The 20341-nt window shown below is 42.7% G+C and overlaps 1 protein-coding gene across 2 annotated transcripts in view; it reads right to left on the reverse strand.

Annotated features, from left to right (window-relative positions):
* Positions 1–19910, reverse strand: part of LOC141773305 (semaphorin-3F-like) — a 57992-nt gene extending 38082 nt beyond the window's left edge. The window contains exons 1-2 of one of the 2 annotated variants that reach the window (XM_074645208.1): positions 19550–19910; positions 17563–17716 (exon numbers count right to left, since the gene is read on the reverse strand). In XM_074645208.1, coding sequence (XP_074501309.1) covers positions 17563–17674 — 112 coding nt within the window. In that variant the 5' untranslated portion in view covers positions 17675–17716; positions 19550–19910. The remainder of the gene's footprint in view (positions 1–17562; positions 17717–19549) is intronic. The other variant, XM_074645216.1, reaches the window with a different exon arrangement.
* Between the last annotated feature and the right edge of the window lie 431 nt (positions 19911–20341).

Consider the following 20341-nt stretch of genomic DNA (forward strand, 5'->3'; position numbering starts at 1 on the left):
GGTTAACCACTTTAATCAAGACTGAAAAATCTCAACAATGATTAGATGGATCCCATGAAATTTGGTGCATACATTCATGGTCCCCAGAGGATGAATCTTAGTAACTTTGGTGATCCTCTGACTTTTCCTGATACGGCCACCAGCAGGTCAAAGTTTTCACTAACCCTGTGATCTCAACATTTACTAGATGGATCGGCACAACATGTTGTACAGACATTCATAGTTCCCAGAGGATATACTCTAATGAACAAAGGGTGGTCCCCTGACTTTTCCTCTAGCGCCACCATGAGGTTCACATTTGTGGTTTTTAGTTAAATGGCCCAAGAACTATTGGAAGGATTACGACGAAGATTCAATCAAACATTCATGTTCCTTTCAGTATGAATTTTGGGATGAACTTTGGTCTCCTTCTAGCACCATCACCAAGTCAAAATGTTCATTACTTTGCTCTATGACCAAAAACCTGCACAACTAATGACAGTTGGTGAACATGGTGAACATTATACATGCTAAACATCATTATATATCGCTGTCATTGTGAGCATGTGAGCATGCTGATGTAGTAGCCGCTAGAATGGCTGTAGACTCTTAGTCTTGTTTCTCAATACAGTACATCATTTGTGGCTAAGCTCACTTCCTTACTGTCTTTGACAAGTACAAGTACTACAGAGATATCCAATAAAATATAAACATTTGGTTCAGTAGCTGCCACTTCAAGTCTTGGTTGATTGGCACTTACATGAACGTAGAAGATCAAGATTTCTCAAACACACACTCCCTAAAGAGAGTTTCTTTGCAGACAAATCAAACATAACATTCCTCTGGTAATCCACTCCATTAGTGGCCGACTGTGCACCGGTGAACCAACAGATCAATATGGCATTGACCCCAGCAGATCATTCTGAAGGTAATTACACTCACATCACAAACTCTGCCTCTCCAGTCTCTTAAGCTCTGCAATCACAAGCTCGGCTAAGAAAAATAAATTAACCAGCAACGTACTCGGACGATTCTTGAGTGTATTCTCAAACAAAAAAACACAGATATCCCCCTATAGTTATTACAGGTAACTCCTGAGCTGTTATTACTCGGGAGCAGCCCAGAAACAATATTATGTTTTCTTCTTATGGCCTGGGTGAGAGCTGCTTGAGGCCCATACATGTGACATTTTATTTGCAAGTGTTTCACTTCTTGGGTTTGGGCCCAACACTGGCTCTGCTTATAGTAAGTATCCTCTATCACTGAACCCTTCACAGACCAAGCAGCAGCTTCATCTGTATGTCTTTGAGTCTGTCCTTTAGTGATTCTTTGATGGCATGATGACTTTCAAGTGTGCAAGAACTGACTGTAAACTGACTGCTGACAGCATCCCGTTTCTGCCTCTTTTCATCACATCCGTCTTTTGTAAGTGCCTCCTTCAGCAGTAACTGTTTTTATTTTTGGTACATTTACAAGCATGACATTTAATACAGCCTCTTACAGATACACTCACAAAAAAAGACCCCATGCACACACAGAGAGATTTGATCCAAACATTCAATGAAACACAGCAGGAAAGTTTGGAGAGAGCTGTGGGAAGAAAAGAAAGTAGGGAGACCAACTGCTGACTGGATGCTGTGAGACACAGAGTCCATGTTAACTTGTCCATTTGCTGTCTGTTTGGCATAAATGGGAGCAGAGGAGTAGGGGATGATGACTGTCAGTCAAGGGCATTCATCTTTTCTAAGTGGAAGAGTGGCTGCATGATGGGAGATGATGTTAGTGGGAATGGAGGGAGTTGGAGCAAAGTGGGGGAAGAGGTGGCAGAAAGGAATGCTGTAGGACATTGTTATGGAAATAGTTTGCTTTGGGAACATATTCAAACTGTTATATCTGCAGTAAAAAGAGAATATGAAGTCAAATTCTCATTGCAATGAACCTTTAAGCTATCGCAAGATGCCAAATATCTACTATGGTTGTTTTTACTTTTGCAATTCATCATCATATGCCACCTGTCTTGTTTCTAGGTCAACGGGTCTCTGTGATAATTTGACAAGGTGATAGCCGGGCTTATCGGAGGTGTGCAGGAAGACCTACATCACACAGTCGCAGGAAACAGCAAACAGGTGCAGTGTTGAAGTGTAATCTCACGGGGCAGCGGTTAACCTAGACCACCATGAGCATTGGAGTTATGTTTGTTCAAGTATCCTCCAAAAAAGGAAGCGCTGACTTCAGAATGTGAACGGAGGAATGCTGCATGTGATGCTCTTTCCCAGCAGGAACGGCCTGCATTACTTAAAAAACGAGGGGGCTTCACAGAAAATAATTACAGGCTGAAACATCCATTTACATTCCAATAGGTTAAATATGTGCTTTGAAAGCAAAAAATAAAATGTCATTCAAGATGAAACATGTTGGCAGCCATTACAACTTAAATGGATAATGTGAATTGTCTGCTGAAGGCGGGCCCCCACTCTCTCATCCCAGCCTGCAATTAAAGCAAAGCTACCCAAGGTCAGGCTGACTGACAGGCTGACAGACCTTTAGATTACTGTCCGTCTGTGTAATCCACAGCCTTTTTACTCCCTTCGCTGAGTGACGCTCTCACCCCTCCCATTTAAAACACCAGCGCCTGTTGATTCGGCTGCTTTCATGTTTGATGGACAGATGGGACATCCTACCCCGTGACCCCGCGACCTTCTTCTCACCCGTGACCATAAGGGTCGGTGCGGCTGCTTAGGGGCAGCGAGTGGGGAGAGGATATTTGAATGGCTCTAGTTAGTGAGAAATTCATATTAATAAGGATAGGTTTCCCAAATTGAATTGCGGGGGTTTAACGGTGAGGTTTTGCAGACAAAAGAGGCACAAGTGAAGAGAGTAAAAGATTGATGAAATCATAAAAAACATAATACAAGATAACATGTCCGCCCTACACAAATCACATTAAGGCCTCTGGGTCTCGTAAACTACGCAGCAATTACTGCAAACCAGGCATGACATGGGCAAATAAGATTGCCCCCCTGTTCAAATTACAGGCTATGCACCCAAATACCAAGAGCCAATCAGAAAAAGTGTGATTTCTCTCTCTGGCATGTTATTGTTGGCAGTTCTGCTCAGTGAGATTTAGTATGCACACAAATGGATATACTGTAGATAAGAAATGTCGGAATGACCTTTTCCAACAGTTAAACAGTCATGATATAACGCTTTCAAAACCATAGCGGTAGTGTCTCATAACCACTTTTTACAGGAGGATCCAGCAATTCGTAGCTATTTGGCTTCAGGCTCACACTTGTACTGAAAGCAACAAGTCTGTACTCAAACATCCAGGGGGAAGATGTTCAGACAGTTGTGACAAAAGACAGTATTAGCTGGAAGTTTTGATTGGAGAATGAGAGAGAGATAGCGAGATATAAAGAGAGGAAGGCAAGAGTGTTATCAGTTAGGAGGCAACATGCGTGACAGAGGGAAATCATAGTCACAGTCCCTCCATCCGTCCTCACATGGGGTGTTGAAGGAGGCCGGTGATTGCACGGACACATGGAGGCTAAAAACCCTCTTATCTTACGCTGTCATACCTTTTCATAAATCACTGCGTAGCCATCCGCTCTGCACTGATAAGGCAACCAAACACAGACTGATCCGCACCAGGAATGGGGAGAGATTTTTTTCTTTTATGAGTGGCCTCTCTCGCTCTCTCTCACACTCCCATCTTCTATCTTCGTTATCTGTTTTTCATTCATCAGATCTGAACAGAAGACAAGTTTTTTTTTCTCTCCTGCTTTGAGGCTTGTTTGTTTGCAGCTTGCCATATTTTCTCTTGTAGCTTTTCCAGCAAGTCTGGTTATGATCATCTGAAGAACTGGTGAATCATTCCCAACATTCACACAAGAAAGAGTTTGGAGTGATCGATGAGTAATTATCTTTTGATCGTCACACAAACAGCTCTTGCAATAAAACACTGCCACAAGACTGCGGTGATACCAAAAGTGTGTCAAGGACGTCTCGTGATGCAAAACAGTCCGATCAGATGATGACATTTCTATGGCAAGTTATCCCCACAGCTGCTTCCTTATCTTAATAGTTTATGTCATTTTGTGGATTGATGGTGAAAATGGTTTCTGTGTTCATTACAAAATTATGATATTTAGCATTGAGATAATCTGCTTTTAATAGCTTTAAAGGAACAACCCAATATTTGGAGAAACATATTATCCATCTTGCCCAAAGTTGATTTTTTAAAAGACTGATGTAAATCACATACAGCGATGTGGAAAACTGGATGTAACATAAAGGAGCTAATGTAGCTTCCTAAAAAGTGAAAAATGACCCTTTCCAACAACTCCACACTGTTTTAATTACTTGTGGAGCCTTGTGTATACGATGTCATAATGAATCATTGAAGTTTTAGGAGCAGTTAAAGTCCTTTCAAACAATGCAATTTGCCCTGAGCTCGCCGCTGGGTTCAGGGCACATCTGACTCACTGTTCGTAGAAGTCTCAGAGGACAGAGCAAAAGTTTTCAAAACATTTCTAGCAGGACTACGTCATTTGGTAGTTGCCAGCAACAAAGATGCATCCGTCCTGTGCTAAGAAGCGCTAGAACTAGCTCTGCTAGCACACCTGATATGCCTACTTGGTTGGAAACGTGTTTCAAAGACGGGGCTCAGCTACCGAGGTCTCGATACAAGCGCAAACTTGTGTTGTACAGTTCAGGGAACTGAGACACACACACAAGATTACTTTTTCCTCCAGGCTGGCTATCTCGTTTCTATTGGCCATGTGGGTATTCATAACAGCTCGCCGGGCGGTGCACTTGTGATTTGCCTGACGCAGCGAAAAGCCATCGTGGCGCAGCCCAAGCCATTGGAAATAATGGGTTTCAGAGCGCAGAGGTGTCGTTGTTGCGCTGTGTTTGAAAGGGTCTTTACATGTTTAGAGGTACAGTATTTAACTCTACTATCAACAAAAACAGTTAACTATAGTACCCGTTAACGCTGGGCAGTGATGCTGGGCCCATGAATATATTGGTAGTTTGTCAAGAAGTAACGACAACACGATTCATCTGCAGAACTTGAGCATGCATCACTGTAAACACTTTGCATATAACAATATCTCTGCAACTACAAATTAAAACAATGTGGCTTTTAGTGACACAGAACAGTCCAGTTAAACACCACATAACACAGTGCGGTTTAGTTCCTGCTGTCTTTAGGGTCTAATTTGCTTAAAATGCATTGCAATGGTTTGCGACTAATTAATCACGCATAGATGGTTTAATAGGACAGGGTAATCTGGCCACGCTGGTGAAAAGGTACATTTCACGCTGTGCACCACTTCTTTATGTGCGTGACATCGGTATAATAAAAAGCCACAGACTAATGAATTCCAAGCTTTTGAGACTTTCTAAATGCGATTACACTTGAACAAAGCATCATTTAGGTTGGAGATCTTCCCAATGTCAAAAGACACTTTTTGTTTCCTCTGTGCGAGTCGACCACATTAAAACGCGATCTGTCAGCCGTGGAAAAAAAAAAAGTTTGCGTCTCTGTGTTTGTGCCAGGAGGTGCTGCGTCCTATAAGCTCTCCGAGGGGCCGTCTGTGGTCTTCCATCATTGTGGTGCGACGGAGCACATGGTCCAGAGGAGCACATCGATTCATCTAACATGAAATCCTACAGAACATGAAAGCCCCGGATCACGGCCAAGCTTTGAGTGATGACTGTTTCAGCATTCGTGCCAAGAGGAGGAAAAGTGAGAGACGAGAACGATGAGAGACAGAAAGAGAGGGAGGAAGAGGAACGGACGGAGATTCTTTGAGCGTTAATGCCGCGCCTGTGTTGTATGCCACTCCCCCTCCGCTTCCCCCGGGACATGAATGAAGTAAATGAATGATGGACCCAGCCCACACAAACGCCCCTCTTCTATTGAGACCGAGCAGTCCATTCACGGGGATGAGTGAGGCGTCGACACCAACAACAACAATAACAACAGCAACATAGGAGGCCCTTGCTCCTATTTCTCATTCATACATATGTATGCAGTCACACGGACACACACATATGGCACAGATACCACGGACAACACTGCCAACATGCCATTAGGGACACCTAGAGAGGGTTCCTGAGAACAGGACCGGCTAACAAAGCGTGGAGGCAAAGGGGGTGTGAACGGGGCAGGCATGGAGAAAAAATCTTGGCATCACGTCAATGCAACCGCCACAATGATCAGGGATGAGAGGCCATCTCCTCCCCTCCACAATCAGCACATTATCAGGAAGCCCATCAGTGCATGAACCCAGAAAACAAGGCCTGGAAACCTCATGTTCCACCACATTCTGCCCTTCCTCCTCCTCCTCCTCCTCCTCCTCCTCCTCCTCCTCCTCCTCCTCCTCCTCCTCCTCCTCCTCCTCCTCCTCCTCCTCCTCCTCCTCCTCCTCCTCCTCCTCCTCCTCCTCCTCCTCCGCTCGGCTCTCCTCTGTTGTTCTTCCAGGACGTGATGGGTTCAGGGGGTTTTCGCCCACACAGGCGTGATCTCACTCAGAGGCCTGACCTTCAAACTCAGGCATTACTCGCCCGAAGCCACAGCGGCTAATGGAACGTGGGGAATACAAATCCGATTGAAGCGAGATCAATCTGACAAGGGAGGCTTTGCTATTTACCAAGCATTTACATCTCGAACCTTGAAGGTGGGCTTTGTAATGATGTTAGCATCTGACTGAGTGCTCAGTTTTCACCAATTATGCATCCTGCAGAAAGGATGTATGTGTGTGGAGCGTAGGGCTGAAGCTAAAAGATGAAATACAGCTCTGACAGGAGCAGGAGGAGGAGGAAGAGGAATGTTCTGGCTTTTTAAATCCAATAGTGAGACACAACTACTGCAGCCTCCCACAGGATCATGGTCAGGCTCAACCACAGGCCTAATTTCTCTCATAATCACATAGACAGCCACTTGGTTTTCCTCCAACATACACTGTTCACACACAGAGAGGATTGATAGACTATTAGTCTGAATCTCCCACACCTGAAACATTTCATGAGGTTGTGGGTGTTTGAGGTTACCCAGCTTCTGCCTGAAAAATAACTTTGACCTTTAATTTATGAAAGGAAGCACTTTCTATAAAACTTTGCCAAACTGGCACGGAGCAGGCTGCAGTACTTTGATCGTATAAACACTCCGCAAAAAGAAATATTTCTACTTTGGCTCATTTTGTATTGTCGATGAATAGACGTGTGTTTCGGAACGCACTTTGGGCTTTAGTCCAAATATTCCCAGGTGCCAAAAACACTAAGACAATCTGTGTGACAATATGAAAGTGTGAATAAAGTCAGCACTTTTCATTGACTCTAGCATCGAACCTTGCGGTGCGAGGTTACTGCCGGGGCATTGGCACGGAGCTGAACAGTCACCAGCTGAGGTAAACCATCTCAACCGACACTCATACACCGCTAATGGGAAGCAGACACACAATTTGTCCCGAGTATGCCTTTGCGCACCCACACTCCTCTCCTCCTTCTCATTCTCAAATCCCTCCATCTATCCACCGCGCTGGGGCTGAGACAGCAAACCTGAAACTGATGCCCTGTAGTCCATTAGTGCTCTCAGAGAGTCCCGTCTCAGTCTGCACTATTGCTCCCTTCACATTTCCCTCCACTCACCCTATCTCCCTGACAGTCCTCACTTTGACTCTTGCACTGCTTATCTCTGTCTCTCTGTCTCCTTCCCTTCCTCCTCTCCTCCTGGAGGATGTCTGAGCTGGAACGAGGCGAGCTCGTCGAGTTCAACGTGTCATCCTCTGTCCATGGGGAGGAGAACAAGTCTGTAGTCACTCATGTACAATACAGATAACATTAATGTGACGAGGCTGCCGAAAATCCCCTTAGACACAGATAACTCTCCTCCAGCCTGTCAAATGTAACGTCAGACACACCTGTTATCACAGATAGGACCGCCAAACTGTTGTCTTTTCCTACAGTGTGAGCTCTCCACCTCCAACAGTTACTCCCTGTCCAGCAGAGCTGCAATAATGATTATCCATTGGTTAGTGTAGACAATTGTAACCTTGGATACCTGGGTTACCTTGTTTTGTCTGATCATGTCAATGAATTTGCATTGCATATATAAGGGGTGCAACAAATGATTATTTCCATTATCAATTAATCTATTAAGTACTTTCATGATTTATCATTTGATTTATAATATGTCAGAAAAATAGTAAAAACTTTCCAGAGCCCAGGGTGAGATCTTCAAACTGCTTGTTTTTGTCTGACCAACCATCCAAAACCCCAAAGCATCAAACTTATGATGCAATACAACTGAGAAACATGTCATATCCTTATATTTAAGAAGCTGAAAACAGCAAATGCTTTGCATTATTGCTTGTTAGGTAGATCGAATGATTAATCGGTTATTGAAATTGTTGTCTGTTCACCTCAGTCATGTAAGTGGTACAAAGTCTGGAGAATCTGAATCACTGGACCGAAGCTTTGTTTAAACAGGTTTCACTGTTTATGCGAAAAGCTTTGACAGAAAATTCTAATTGTTGCCAATTAATTTTCTTTTATTGGAAGAATCAGTTGAAGGATTTGTTGAATAAAACTTTAAATGATGTGTTAGTTAAAGGAATATCGGTTGCAGGTATTACTTGCACTTTACTGTCTTTGTATTGTACCTTTCTGTTCTTTATTGTGTACAATGTAGCACTGAAGGAACACAATTTCATTCCCTACTTTTTACCTTGAACCACAGAGTAGAATCATCTAAGCTAACACAAAAGTAGCTTTGCAAGTTGATCTGATTTCCCCATATTAAAGTAACACTGGATCAAACTTTCAAAACACACACACACACGACGTATATGTAGCTATATAGGAAAGAGTGTGTGTCCCATAGTTTTCCCACCCCAAGTGTTCCCAATGGCCACCATATGAAGGAGGTCAATGGCACTGCAGTAACATGATCCCAACACTGACAGACAAATGATAATGAATGATAGCTGTCTGAGTAAACAAGTAGAGAGGTGCCCTTGACCCGCTGTCTCCTTAATTTCAGTCCGGGCTGCAATACCCCCACCCCCACCCCCAGAGGACTCCCACACCTCGGCACACATCTGGAGAGCAACCTTCACTTATTCGCTCCCTAAACTCTCCAACCCTCCCCGACACCTTCACAAGACCACGCCGCAGCAGCCTTATGAAAGCCTACAGTTTTAGCAAATTTATTTTATCGTTCGTCTTAACTATAACTCCTTGAAGCCTCCGCGCTGCTCCACTTCAGGGTTTCCTGAGAGCAGACGAGACAGCCGACATCAGGGGAAATAAGCACGGTGCTGTGATTACATCCCGCCTCTCCTCTGTGGAGAGAGAATCATTTGAACCCGATTTCGGTTTGTGAGGAGTGACAGGTAGACGCTGCTATGGCAACCAGACCAAAGCGGTGTCACATATATAGCTCTTTACAGAAGCTCTGCTAGCACACACACACACACACACACACACAAACAATGCAGACACAACCATATGGACTTGACATGATGAATATTAAAAGACTCTTCCCCATTCCTCTCTGTCACTTTGAATCTTTAGAGAACCACCTCTTTTAAAAGCCACTACTCGCTCTCTAACTCCGTCTCTCTAACCGCAACAACCGCCGTCCTCTTCAACCCTCCTGCTCTTCTTCTGCAGGTGGTGAGGTTGATCACAGCCAGGCATAATAATCTGCCACTAATAATGATTAAAATCACACCTCAGACATTATGTAAAGTGCTCAGACAGAATACAATTACAAAGACTACACTAACCACTTTAATATGCACAAGCCAATCAAGTTCCTCAAACATGACATCGGTCTGATGTACCACTGTGGCTTGTGCCTATTTTTATCCTGTCTGCCACATTTCGATCTAAAACATTGGCTGCAGCAGGAAACCAAGAGACACAAACACACACCAGGATGTCTATCACACACTCACCTACACACACACACTTTCATCATAGTGTCTTTCACCCCCTGCTGAGTGTTGCCCCCCTTTACACATCAGACAGAGGAAGAATGGCTATTTATCGAGTCTGCCAAAGCATCCCCTACGTGCAGTAAACTATCATTTACATATGACAAAATACTATTAACACAGAATGTCTTTAAAGTCCTGATCTTTTTTTTGCATCATTAGGTGACTGTGGTTAGTTGAAGCACTTCCGAGGCTTGGATGGGAATCAAACTCTTCATCAACAGTGCAAAAGATGAGAAAGTGCATTTGAAAATCTCTGGTTCTTTGATGCAAAGTCAATGGAACAACTCTGCATACACGATAAGGAGATAAGTCCAGTGTTTCTGTTAGGAACATGCAATCACAGAGCTTAAAATTCTGTTGTGTGCAATGCCAACAGAAAGCGAAAGCTAGAGATTGATGGTTCATAGAAACCTGATGAAACATGCAGAAGTTTAGATCAGGTTAGTTTCGCATTTCTGCCTCAATGTCAGATGTAATCAGCAACTACGGTAAAGTGTTTTATTCTCTGTAGCGATGCTGACTGATGCTCATGGGTACTGTGGTATTTAGAGCCATTTGTTGTATCAAACCAATGACAGATTTCTCAGAAACAAAGTTGAAACAAAATAAACTGACAGTCATATGATAAACCTTTAGCATTGGTACATTATCCAGACTTCTGTGCTTCCAAGTGGAGGAACATTGAGGGTGTTATAGGCTTCTACCTCTTCGTTTTACTTTGTTGGTCACCTGAGTTGTGACAGAATAAAACTTCCCAGGAAGCACACGCAGATAAAATCAAATATAAAGTCATCAAGACACAAGTTTTAGCACATCTTCAGTCTCACTGCAAGGTAAGGGGGAGAGAGTTTAGGTTAAAGATGTGAATGTGTAGTAGTTAGAGAGTTGCTCGCACCAACAGTAACCTCATGTCGTCTGTTGGCAGCTCCCTAATATAACATTACATATACGTCATTGTCTACACCACACTCTTGTGACTCAAAAGGTTTCTCTCTATGTCTCTACTAGTCCTGAACAAAACTTCTACACTGTCATCAAACTACCTTAATCATTAAAAATACACACGAGGTGCTGCACTTCCACTGTGCATGTTTGTTTGAATCTTCTTCAACACATCTCACCGAGGACGACGAGCTCATTCTGAGGAGGCTGGATGAGTGGATCTGCTCCTCCCCCCGTACAAATAATTAAATCTATGATTAAAATGCCTAATAGCTAAAGACTGGAATAATAAATAGCAGAGTGATTTCATTTGGATTTTGTGCATTTGTATCACCGCAGGGGGAGATCCCAGCATTAATAAGTGCTTAGGCATGGGCTCTGCCAGAAGAAATATTCAAATCGCAGAAAACTGTTTTCAATCTGGAGCTTTTCACTGGGAGCGATGATTTGTGTTTCTCTCTGTGACACCGCAGAGACATTTATTGAGTGAAAATGACTAAAAAATGGCAACACAATGAACGGAGACACATTATTTCCTTTCAAGCCTGCGATCTAAGTTAGCGCTCTGCACGTTTGCTGAGCTGGTATGCAAAAACCTTTCTGTGCATATATCCACCCACTCCTCCCTTATACATGCCCCTGCTCCCTCACCGCTGTGCCTTCCTCTCAAGGAAAGTTGGGGCACTTTAGAGACCGCCCTGTCCCCTTTCACCTTATGAGTGTACTAAAACAGCTGCTGTAGGCGGCGTACTGGATGCTCTCCTCCCTCACCTCACACTGCCAGCCTCTTATCAACAAGCAAATAGAGAGGGTGTGTGAGTGTAGAGTAAAGGCAGAGGAGGAGGAGGAGGAGGAGGAGGAGGAGGAGGAGGAGGAGGACGACGACGACGATGAGGCAGAGGAGGAGGAGAGGGAGATAAAAAGAGAAAGAAACAGACAGGAAGGACACTATATTTAGCAATGGAGCTGTCGCCTTCTGTTTCTCTCTCCTGAATAATCATAGTTTGACAGCATGCATCCTGCAGAGCAGAGGTTGCTGGGATGCACTACACCCCCTCCTCCCCTCCTCCCCTCCTCCCCTCCTCCATCAGCAGCATCTCTGGAGAGAAAGTAGCAAAGTATTGTAATAATTGCTGCGGGATTGCGTGCCATAGCCGCCACACATTACTCTGTGGAAACATTTTGCAGTGGCCCTGACATCCTCTAATGGAGATAATAGAGGGAGGGAGGGAGGCAGCTTTGGGCTGCTTTGCCAACAGGTACAATGTTGCATGCGTGATGCATACCAAGAGAGAAAACTGCAACCAAGTACTGTATGTACAAATGAGCAGCAACGTGATCAAAAAGCATTCTACCGTCCATAATTTCTTTTTTTGTGATAAATTTTTTTATTGGTATTTAAGCAAAATTATATAGGGTGGGGTTACAAATTGATAGATCACCAATAAAGTAAAACAATATATATATATAATCAAAAATGTCCATGTACTAATCAATACAGAATTGGCAAGCAGCTACAGAAAAAAGAAAATGAAAAACAAAAAAAACAAACAAACAGGAAGAAGGAAAATAACAACAAACAACAACAAAAAGTCATTTAAATAAAAACTTCTGCGCCCCCCTCCCCCCACCCCCGAATCCCTCCCTTTTGGTTCCCTCCCATCCCACCCACCCTAGACCTTTGGGACACGGAGAACAATTATATGAAGGATTTAATTGTAGTGATTGCTTGTTTCCAATGTGATATATTTTCCCTTTTTGCCAAATGCATGTTTGCAGCCCAGTGTTCCATACCTGCTATATCTAAGAAGTCAAGAAGCCATCTTTGTATATTGACAGAATGTGGAGCTTTCCATCTGCAAGCTATTAGTCGTTTTGCAGCTGTAAGGCCAGCTAACCAGAGACGTCTCTGCTTAACACAGAGTTCCAGGTTGGAGCTGTCATTAAGTAACAGGACTTCAGGTGAATAAGGAATTGTATTTGACAATATGTTTGATAGCATCTCTGCAACCTTTTTCCAGAACTCTGCAACCCTTGGACACCCCCAAACCATATGGAAAAAAGTACCTAATGCATTTTGATTGCATAAGGTGCAGTTTGGTGATGGTAAAGCTTTAAATTTATGCAATATGTGGGGGGTGAAATATGTTCTGTGTATGAAATTGAAATGTATAACTTGATGGTTGGGGTTCCTGGAAGATAGTTGGATGTTCTGCCAGATTAGTTTCCAATTTAGGTTGGAGTTATTACCGTCCATAATTTCTAAGAATTTGAAAGGAGAGGAACAGTAAAAGGCTGTGACAAACCCTCATGTGCTGATGATGATTATCTGCTGGGAAAGAAGTAAACAAGCACAGCTGGTAGGTAGAGGGGCGCGGAGGATGTGAATTAGATAACGCTGCATGTGAGTGGTTCAAATGGTGCACAGTGGACACACCAGTGTTGCTGCTGGTTGCTGCTTGTTTCTCAAAAATAAACATGTACTTTTGAGGAAATGTTGCTCCGGCACGTCATTTATTTCCTAAAGCTTTAAACTTTTCTTTGCTCAACATTGCTTGTTGTTATCGTCTCTTTCTAAAATCAATCTACAAACAATCTGCCTCTGTTCCCTCCATGTTTGGGCATGTTGACCACCTCCATACCACACATAAATGTTCATCAGGCAAAGCAATAACATTAGCACCTGACACTGTAGATGACTCTTATTATCATTGCGTATTATTACCAATAAATTAACGATTATATTGTGGCAATCTGCCAGGGATGTTTCACTGTGCAATGCATGTCTCATTATGGTAAACATCTCTGATGATGCATGGAATATAATGCACTGTAATGTGGTCTGATAATAGTATGGTTAATTAATGACAATACTTTTACAGCAGGAGGGTTTCTGGGTTATGAGAACAAGCGATCTCCCTGATGATTAGTCGATCACATGCAGCCTGGTTCACCTTTAGATGGCTTATGGTGATTTTTTATGCTTTTTTTCCCCCTTTTGCGTCTGTGGCATTGTTGCATGTGAACACCTTTTTCTGTCAGGTTTGTCTGGACTTCACTGGCCGGACTAAAGATCCATCCAGGGTAGAGTCCGGGGGTCATGTGCTAGCAGATAGGTTAGCTGTAGAGAAGCTTTCAGCAGCTCATTGATTGCAGCGAGGCTTGGCTGAGGCACTTTGCTCTGTCTCCAGTGTCACAATTATATATACTGTATAAGAAGCGAAGAGGCTGGGCGAGGTGCAAGGAGATAAACTTTGCTTTGGTATCGTTCTTACAATCTGGAAAAAGGTGTAATATCTCGGTGCATGAGAAGGATGATTATGATTGAAATCTCTTTGAGCAGAGAAGTCAAAAGGACACCAACAGTACAGGACCACCTACTGTACATAAAGGAACGTCACACTGATATAACTTGAGGAAGACAAAGGGCTTTTCTCATGTCCTATATATACACATATAGAACATAATCTGTGGAAGACGAGGTCTATTGTTGTAGGGAACAAGTTCAAACTCAGTACTAGCTCTTAATTATTCAAAGAGGAAAGAGGTGGAGAGGACATTTCTGATCTTAACCCTGAAAACTGTCAGGAGAGAGATGAGCCGATACTGAAGTCTTTGTTCCGGCGTGACAATCATAGACGCATTACGCGGGACACAAAGACTGTTGGGGGGAAAAGTGCAGAGGCTGGGGGTAACCTTAAGATTGTCCCTGAGAATTACAGGACCGCCTGGCTTTGTCTGGCTTTCTTCCCAGAGCTAACCTTGCACCCAGGTGTTCCACCGAGGGCTGAAGAGGCCGAAGAGAAACAAAGTTAAACACTTTCGAATGGGCCCGGGGATTAGCGTAACAAGCTATTACTTGTTAATGTGGTGCCATTCTCCCACAGTTTGAGGGCAGTTAACCTCGGGTGTGACTAGCTTCTGTTTAAAGGGTCACAACCTCGCGGAGCCCTGCACACTAAAATAGCACGTGATTATAGACCTTGTTTAAAAGTAAATATAGGAGCTCTCGGCAGCTGATCTAAGCCAGCCTTCGTCCAGTCTTTTATGAGAGAGAAGAATACACCTACCTACATAACGTGACCTTTTGTTTATGTTATATCATCCAATAACTATTATTTGTAAAATAAATTAACTACACTTTTGAATCAAACGAGAAAAAAGTTACAGTGCAGAATATAGCATGCTGTTAAATTGTACTTTTTTTGGAAAACACACAATGTTTAGTTTGAGAGATGCATTGCAGCCCGTTGTTTTGTAAGTGTGTGTGTGCATATGTGCACTTCTTTTGAAGTCTGGGTTGATGATCTATCCCTTCGAGCTCTGAATGGACATTCCTTTGGTCTCGGTTTGCTCCCTCGGCCCTTATCACTGTTAATAACTCAGCTTGCACAAACACACTCAGTAGCTACTTTAGACTAAATTATCAGCTTAGGTTGCTTACGGTTGTTTACTTTGTAAGCCGTAGTTTTCAGTAATCTGGTGATGAAAAAATACTGACTGGGTTGTTGTTGTTGTTTTTTTTATTAGGGGATCCCGCAGACATGGAGTTTAAATGTCAAACAAGAATGAACCGACTACAAGTGCATAAAATGCACTAGTATATTAAATTTCATTTATTGAATAAAAGGTGAAATGATAAAACAATTAATATGAATAAAAATACGTACAAAAACTAAAACATAATTACTGGTTCAAGTAATAAAATCGGAGCCACATCCCAAAGTGCAGGATTTTCTTTAGCAATTAGACTTAACCTGTTATGTCACTGTGATGTTGCATGTGATCTGATCTGGTGAAGCTTTTATGCATGGGAATCCTTTAGCTTTCAGTTATGCAGAGTTCCATGAAAACTGTACAAACAGCACAAAACAGACACAGCTGAAAGGTATAGAGATAAATAAATGACAGTGTATGTACAGTCAAACTGAAATGCAGTACTGATAACGTCTACTATATATGCCATACAAGATATTATTGTTTTTCTTTAGAGCAATGTGTGTGTATCTACTGTATGTATATAACCTCTTGTCTGTTGCTTCCATAGAGGGCAAATAATTGAAAAGCAAACACAAAGTGTTGTATATTTGTGTCAAAGTTTTGGATTTCAGCCAAAAGCAGCAACTTCTCTACCAGCTTTAGAAAATGCAAATAATCAGTAGGATGTGATACTGTGTCATAACCTTTATGGATAAACATGTGGGGCTGGGTCACAGACAGAAGCAAATTCAACAACACAGTGATTCTATTAGCTGCTACAGTTGGCAGCCGACATTTGTAGCTCGTCTCTGTGTTTTATCATCAAAATTGAAACGCTTATAAAAAAATTTGCTTGGATTCTTTTATCAGAAAGCACAAATCTGTATGGCAGCACTAGACAGCTATCATGACGAAACCTAAAGCCAATTATTTGGTTAAGTACACCGGCACATCAAAAATTAATAAAAGCACATTACGGAGCTATTCCCAGCAGCACGGTGCAAAACCAATACAATTAGGGGATGCACAGCTTTAGGGTGCATTTCTAGTCTCCAGCTATCTGAAGTTGCTCCGCGAGGCATAAAGTAACCTCCAAAACTAATTAAAAACAAAAAGGAACTCAATTAAAAGAAGTAGAAAATAAATTAACTCTTTTCTACCAAGTAAATGTGAGACCAGCGGAGGGTGAAATCCAACTCGATTACAGACGGAGAGAAGGAGATGGGATGGTGAGAGAGAAAACAAACAGGTAAGCAAAATGTCTGAACTAGAGGAAGAATCTGGGAAATTCACAAAGCCCTTCACTTTAAAGTTTCAATCAGCTTAAGGAAATATCACAACATGAACAAACAAATGAAAGCAAAGAAGTTACTTCTGCTATTGCAGGGCAGATTTGATTTAAACACTTGACATTATCGTAAACGTCATGCAAATACAGGATTTTCCACAACTCTACTAATTTTTCATGTGTGATTTCACTGCCATGATTTGCAGAGAAACCTCCAGTTCCCATTCAGTATTCCCAACTCTTCCGCATGACAGATGCTTATTAAAGTCTCCTTCAGAGACACCATAAAACCTCGAGAGCTTTACATGGACACGATGGCCACGCCAGCGCTGGAATGACAAAGCACCGGAGACTGCACACCGCTGAGACCTATTTTAACAGGACAGTTCAACACACACAGGGTCTCATGTGGCACTGGCAAACATTCATAACATGCTGGATGTGCGCCCTGAGTGTGTGCCCAGCCAAGTGTTAAATCTGACTTGATTTCAGAAGGGAGCCGAGGTCGCACAAAGGCCTGTTTGGAGGAACTAATGGCAGCCAGGCGATTAAATGAAGACATATTCTCTTGGTCCTGAATAGTCGGGACATCAGCAGCACATCTCCTCATCCCTCTCATCATCACGCCTCTCTCACACCGACACACAATCAAACTCTCTGTCAGGCAGTGAGGGAATACATGCCAGGCTTGCCAAGCCATGAATTCAAAGAGTGCCAATAGTTTACCCATAACAAGACCAAGAAATAAAAGACTGATGACAGAAGCGACCATTACGCCGGTGATCACATCTACATGTCTGTAGAGAAACACAAGAGCTAAACAAAGTGGGTCACAGACAACAGCAAGTATTGTGAGTGCCTTACCTTTGAAGGACAGGAAGATCCTGGGAGCAGAGAGGGGCTCGTTGATGGCGGGCAGCACCCCGGACGATAAGGCCAGCAGGGCCGCTAGCCAGCACAGTTTGTCCCACAACATTGTCCCTCTGTTTGTTAACAGAGGAGAAGGAGAATCCAGGAGCTGAGGGACAGAGAGGGACGAGCGTCACACAATAAGCCTGAACCTCCACCTCACAAACCACCTGCAGCAACAGTTCTCGGCCACTGAGCTACATCGTGCAGTCTTAGTACAGCTTTTGGATACTGAAGTCAACATCACGCAGGGACTCAGACACAAAGCTAAAAACTGGATCTGTTATGTAGCCTTATATATCTGCAGTGTTTTGCCTAATGGATGAATATCTAATGGGGGAGTATAAATAAGAGCTGCAACTAACAATTATTTTCATTGTCGGTTAATTTGTTGATTATTTTCCCGATTAATTGATTAGTTGTTTGGTCTATAAAATGTCAGAAAATGGTAAAAAAAAAGAACGATCAGTATTTCCCAAAGCCCAAGATGACATCCTCAAATGTCTTGTTTTGTCCACAACTCAAAGATATTCAGTTTACTCTCACAGAGGAGTAAAGAAACCAGAAAATATTCACATTTAAGAAGCTGGAATCAGAAAATGTAAACCTTTTTTTTCTTAAACAATTACTCAAACCGATTATCAAAACAGTTGGCGATTAATTAAATAGTTGACAACTAATCGATTAATTGATTGAAATGTTGCAAGTAAATGGTTAAAATCTTGACCAGGTAATTCTATTATAGGGTGTGCAATAATAACAGGTATAGACCCAGTAACTTAACCTGAACCATGAAACCTGAGGGTTGTATAGGAGTCTGGAAAGAAACTCTGCTGGTTCAGCATTGATTTTCCATCATTGCTACTGGATTTTTATGATGAATCTCTCATTGCAATGATGTGCCTCTCCTCACCGCCCACAGTTTCTTCTTGCCTGTGGTGTCTGCTGCTGGACGAAGTCTCCTTCTGGAGAGACCAGAAGGAGCCACCGCTGCTGCCTGCACCTTTCCACTCTCTTTTCATACATATGGACACAAAACGTGTTCCTGAAAGCCGCTAGTCAAGAAATATTATCACTATTACACATCCAAGAGCTGAATTTCACCAAGAGCGCATCAACATATCAGCCACAAAGGGAGCTGAAGTTAATAATATCCACATATAAAAAGACGCTCCAAGTTATCAGGCTGCATGTGATGTGGCACACACACACAAAAAAAAAGCTTAGTACAATGAATTAACTGTGGAGACAATAAAGCATTTTAGAGAGGGTGTTTTGCTGTAATTCTCCATGCATGGCACTGATCTCCAGCTCGTAAACGTGGATCTGAGTCTGAGGTCAAACTGTCAGTCAGGGTTTAAGATCAAGTTCCACATTGAGCCCTGAAGGCACAACTCCAAAGCAGACCGATAACCAAAATAAAGCGTGACTGAGCTTTTGACTTATGAGGACATGAACATGAACCACGTGTCATTTTATAAGAGGGGTTTAGATTGAGGAAAAAGTAGTTGTACACATTCAATTACTGTGAATATCAGATTGTGAGGATACAGCATCACATGCAGATAAAACTTTCAGTGTCCACCAAACACACACTGCTCTTTGCTCTTGCAGGATTTTAAATGTGTATTTGAGAGGATTGCTCATTTAATATGTCCCATACGCAAAAAAGAGAAAAACACACCATAGCAATAAATATAGGCAAACTGAAGTCTGTTGCTTAAAATAAACTCTTCCAAATATTCAGGACATAAATATTTGACAGAACTTTAAAGACATATTTTAAATACTGAGCCCTATAATCTTGCACACATGCATCATTCCTTTCCCTTCTACTCCACCAATGTGCCTTCCTTCTGATTTATGAGCACATCTGTCTCAATACAAATCATCTATCTGACATGTCACGTATGCATCAAAGCACTTGCATGATATGACCTACCTTTCTAGTTGTGCAGTCCAGTGAATCTTATTGTGATAAAGCGGGTCAACATTTAAAAGCATCCAGTCCAGATCCTTTGAGCTCCTCTGTCCTCTGCACGCAGGAGTCTCAGTGTATCCGCCGCAGATCCTGCACGATTATCTCCCAGAGCAACAAACAAAAGCTTGGATTGAAATTAACTTGACGCAGTCGCTTTAACTTGAAGTGATCTCTAAATCGCATCAACAGATTTCTGTACTTTCCACTGAAGGAGGTTAGAAACAAAGAGGAGTTGTTCCTGGAGAAGAGGCGCGTCTACCGTGCGGAGCGGCGCTCTACAGTGGAGTGGAGGAAGGAGGCTGGCGCTCTGCAGGTGGATCCACTGAGGATCCACTGAGGTCTCCGGCACTGAGTGGACACACCCATGAGGGAGGAACCTACCTTAGCATCCCTAAACTCTGTAACGCCCCAAAATATAGCACGAAACTAAGTCTGATCTGCATCTTCTTCCACTCCAGAGAGGTAAACTCACTTAAAATGATGAAGGACAAACTATACTATGGGATAAAGGGCAGCTGGAGGAGATGTCATGTTCCCTTCAACATTAGGGGGAGATGTCCAAAATGCTCTACTTCAATCAAAACATATGTTTCCCTTAAAAAAGATAACATTAAATCTCGTTTTAAAGGGACTGTTTGTAAGAATCAGAAATGCTTGTTAACAGCGACACCTGTGGCCGTTTAGTCAACTAAAGTCAGCTTGGGGCTCGCGCTTGTGCTCGCTCTAAATAGACATGAACGAGCATCGCTCAAA

The sequence above is a fragment of the Sebastes fasciatus genome, chromosome 1 (genome assembly GCF_043250625.1).
Source record: "Sebastes fasciatus isolate fSebFas1 chromosome 1, fSebFas1.pri, whole genome shotgun sequence".
Lineage (NCBI taxonomy): Eukaryota > Metazoa > Chordata > Actinopteri > Perciformes > Sebastidae > Sebastes > Sebastes fasciatus.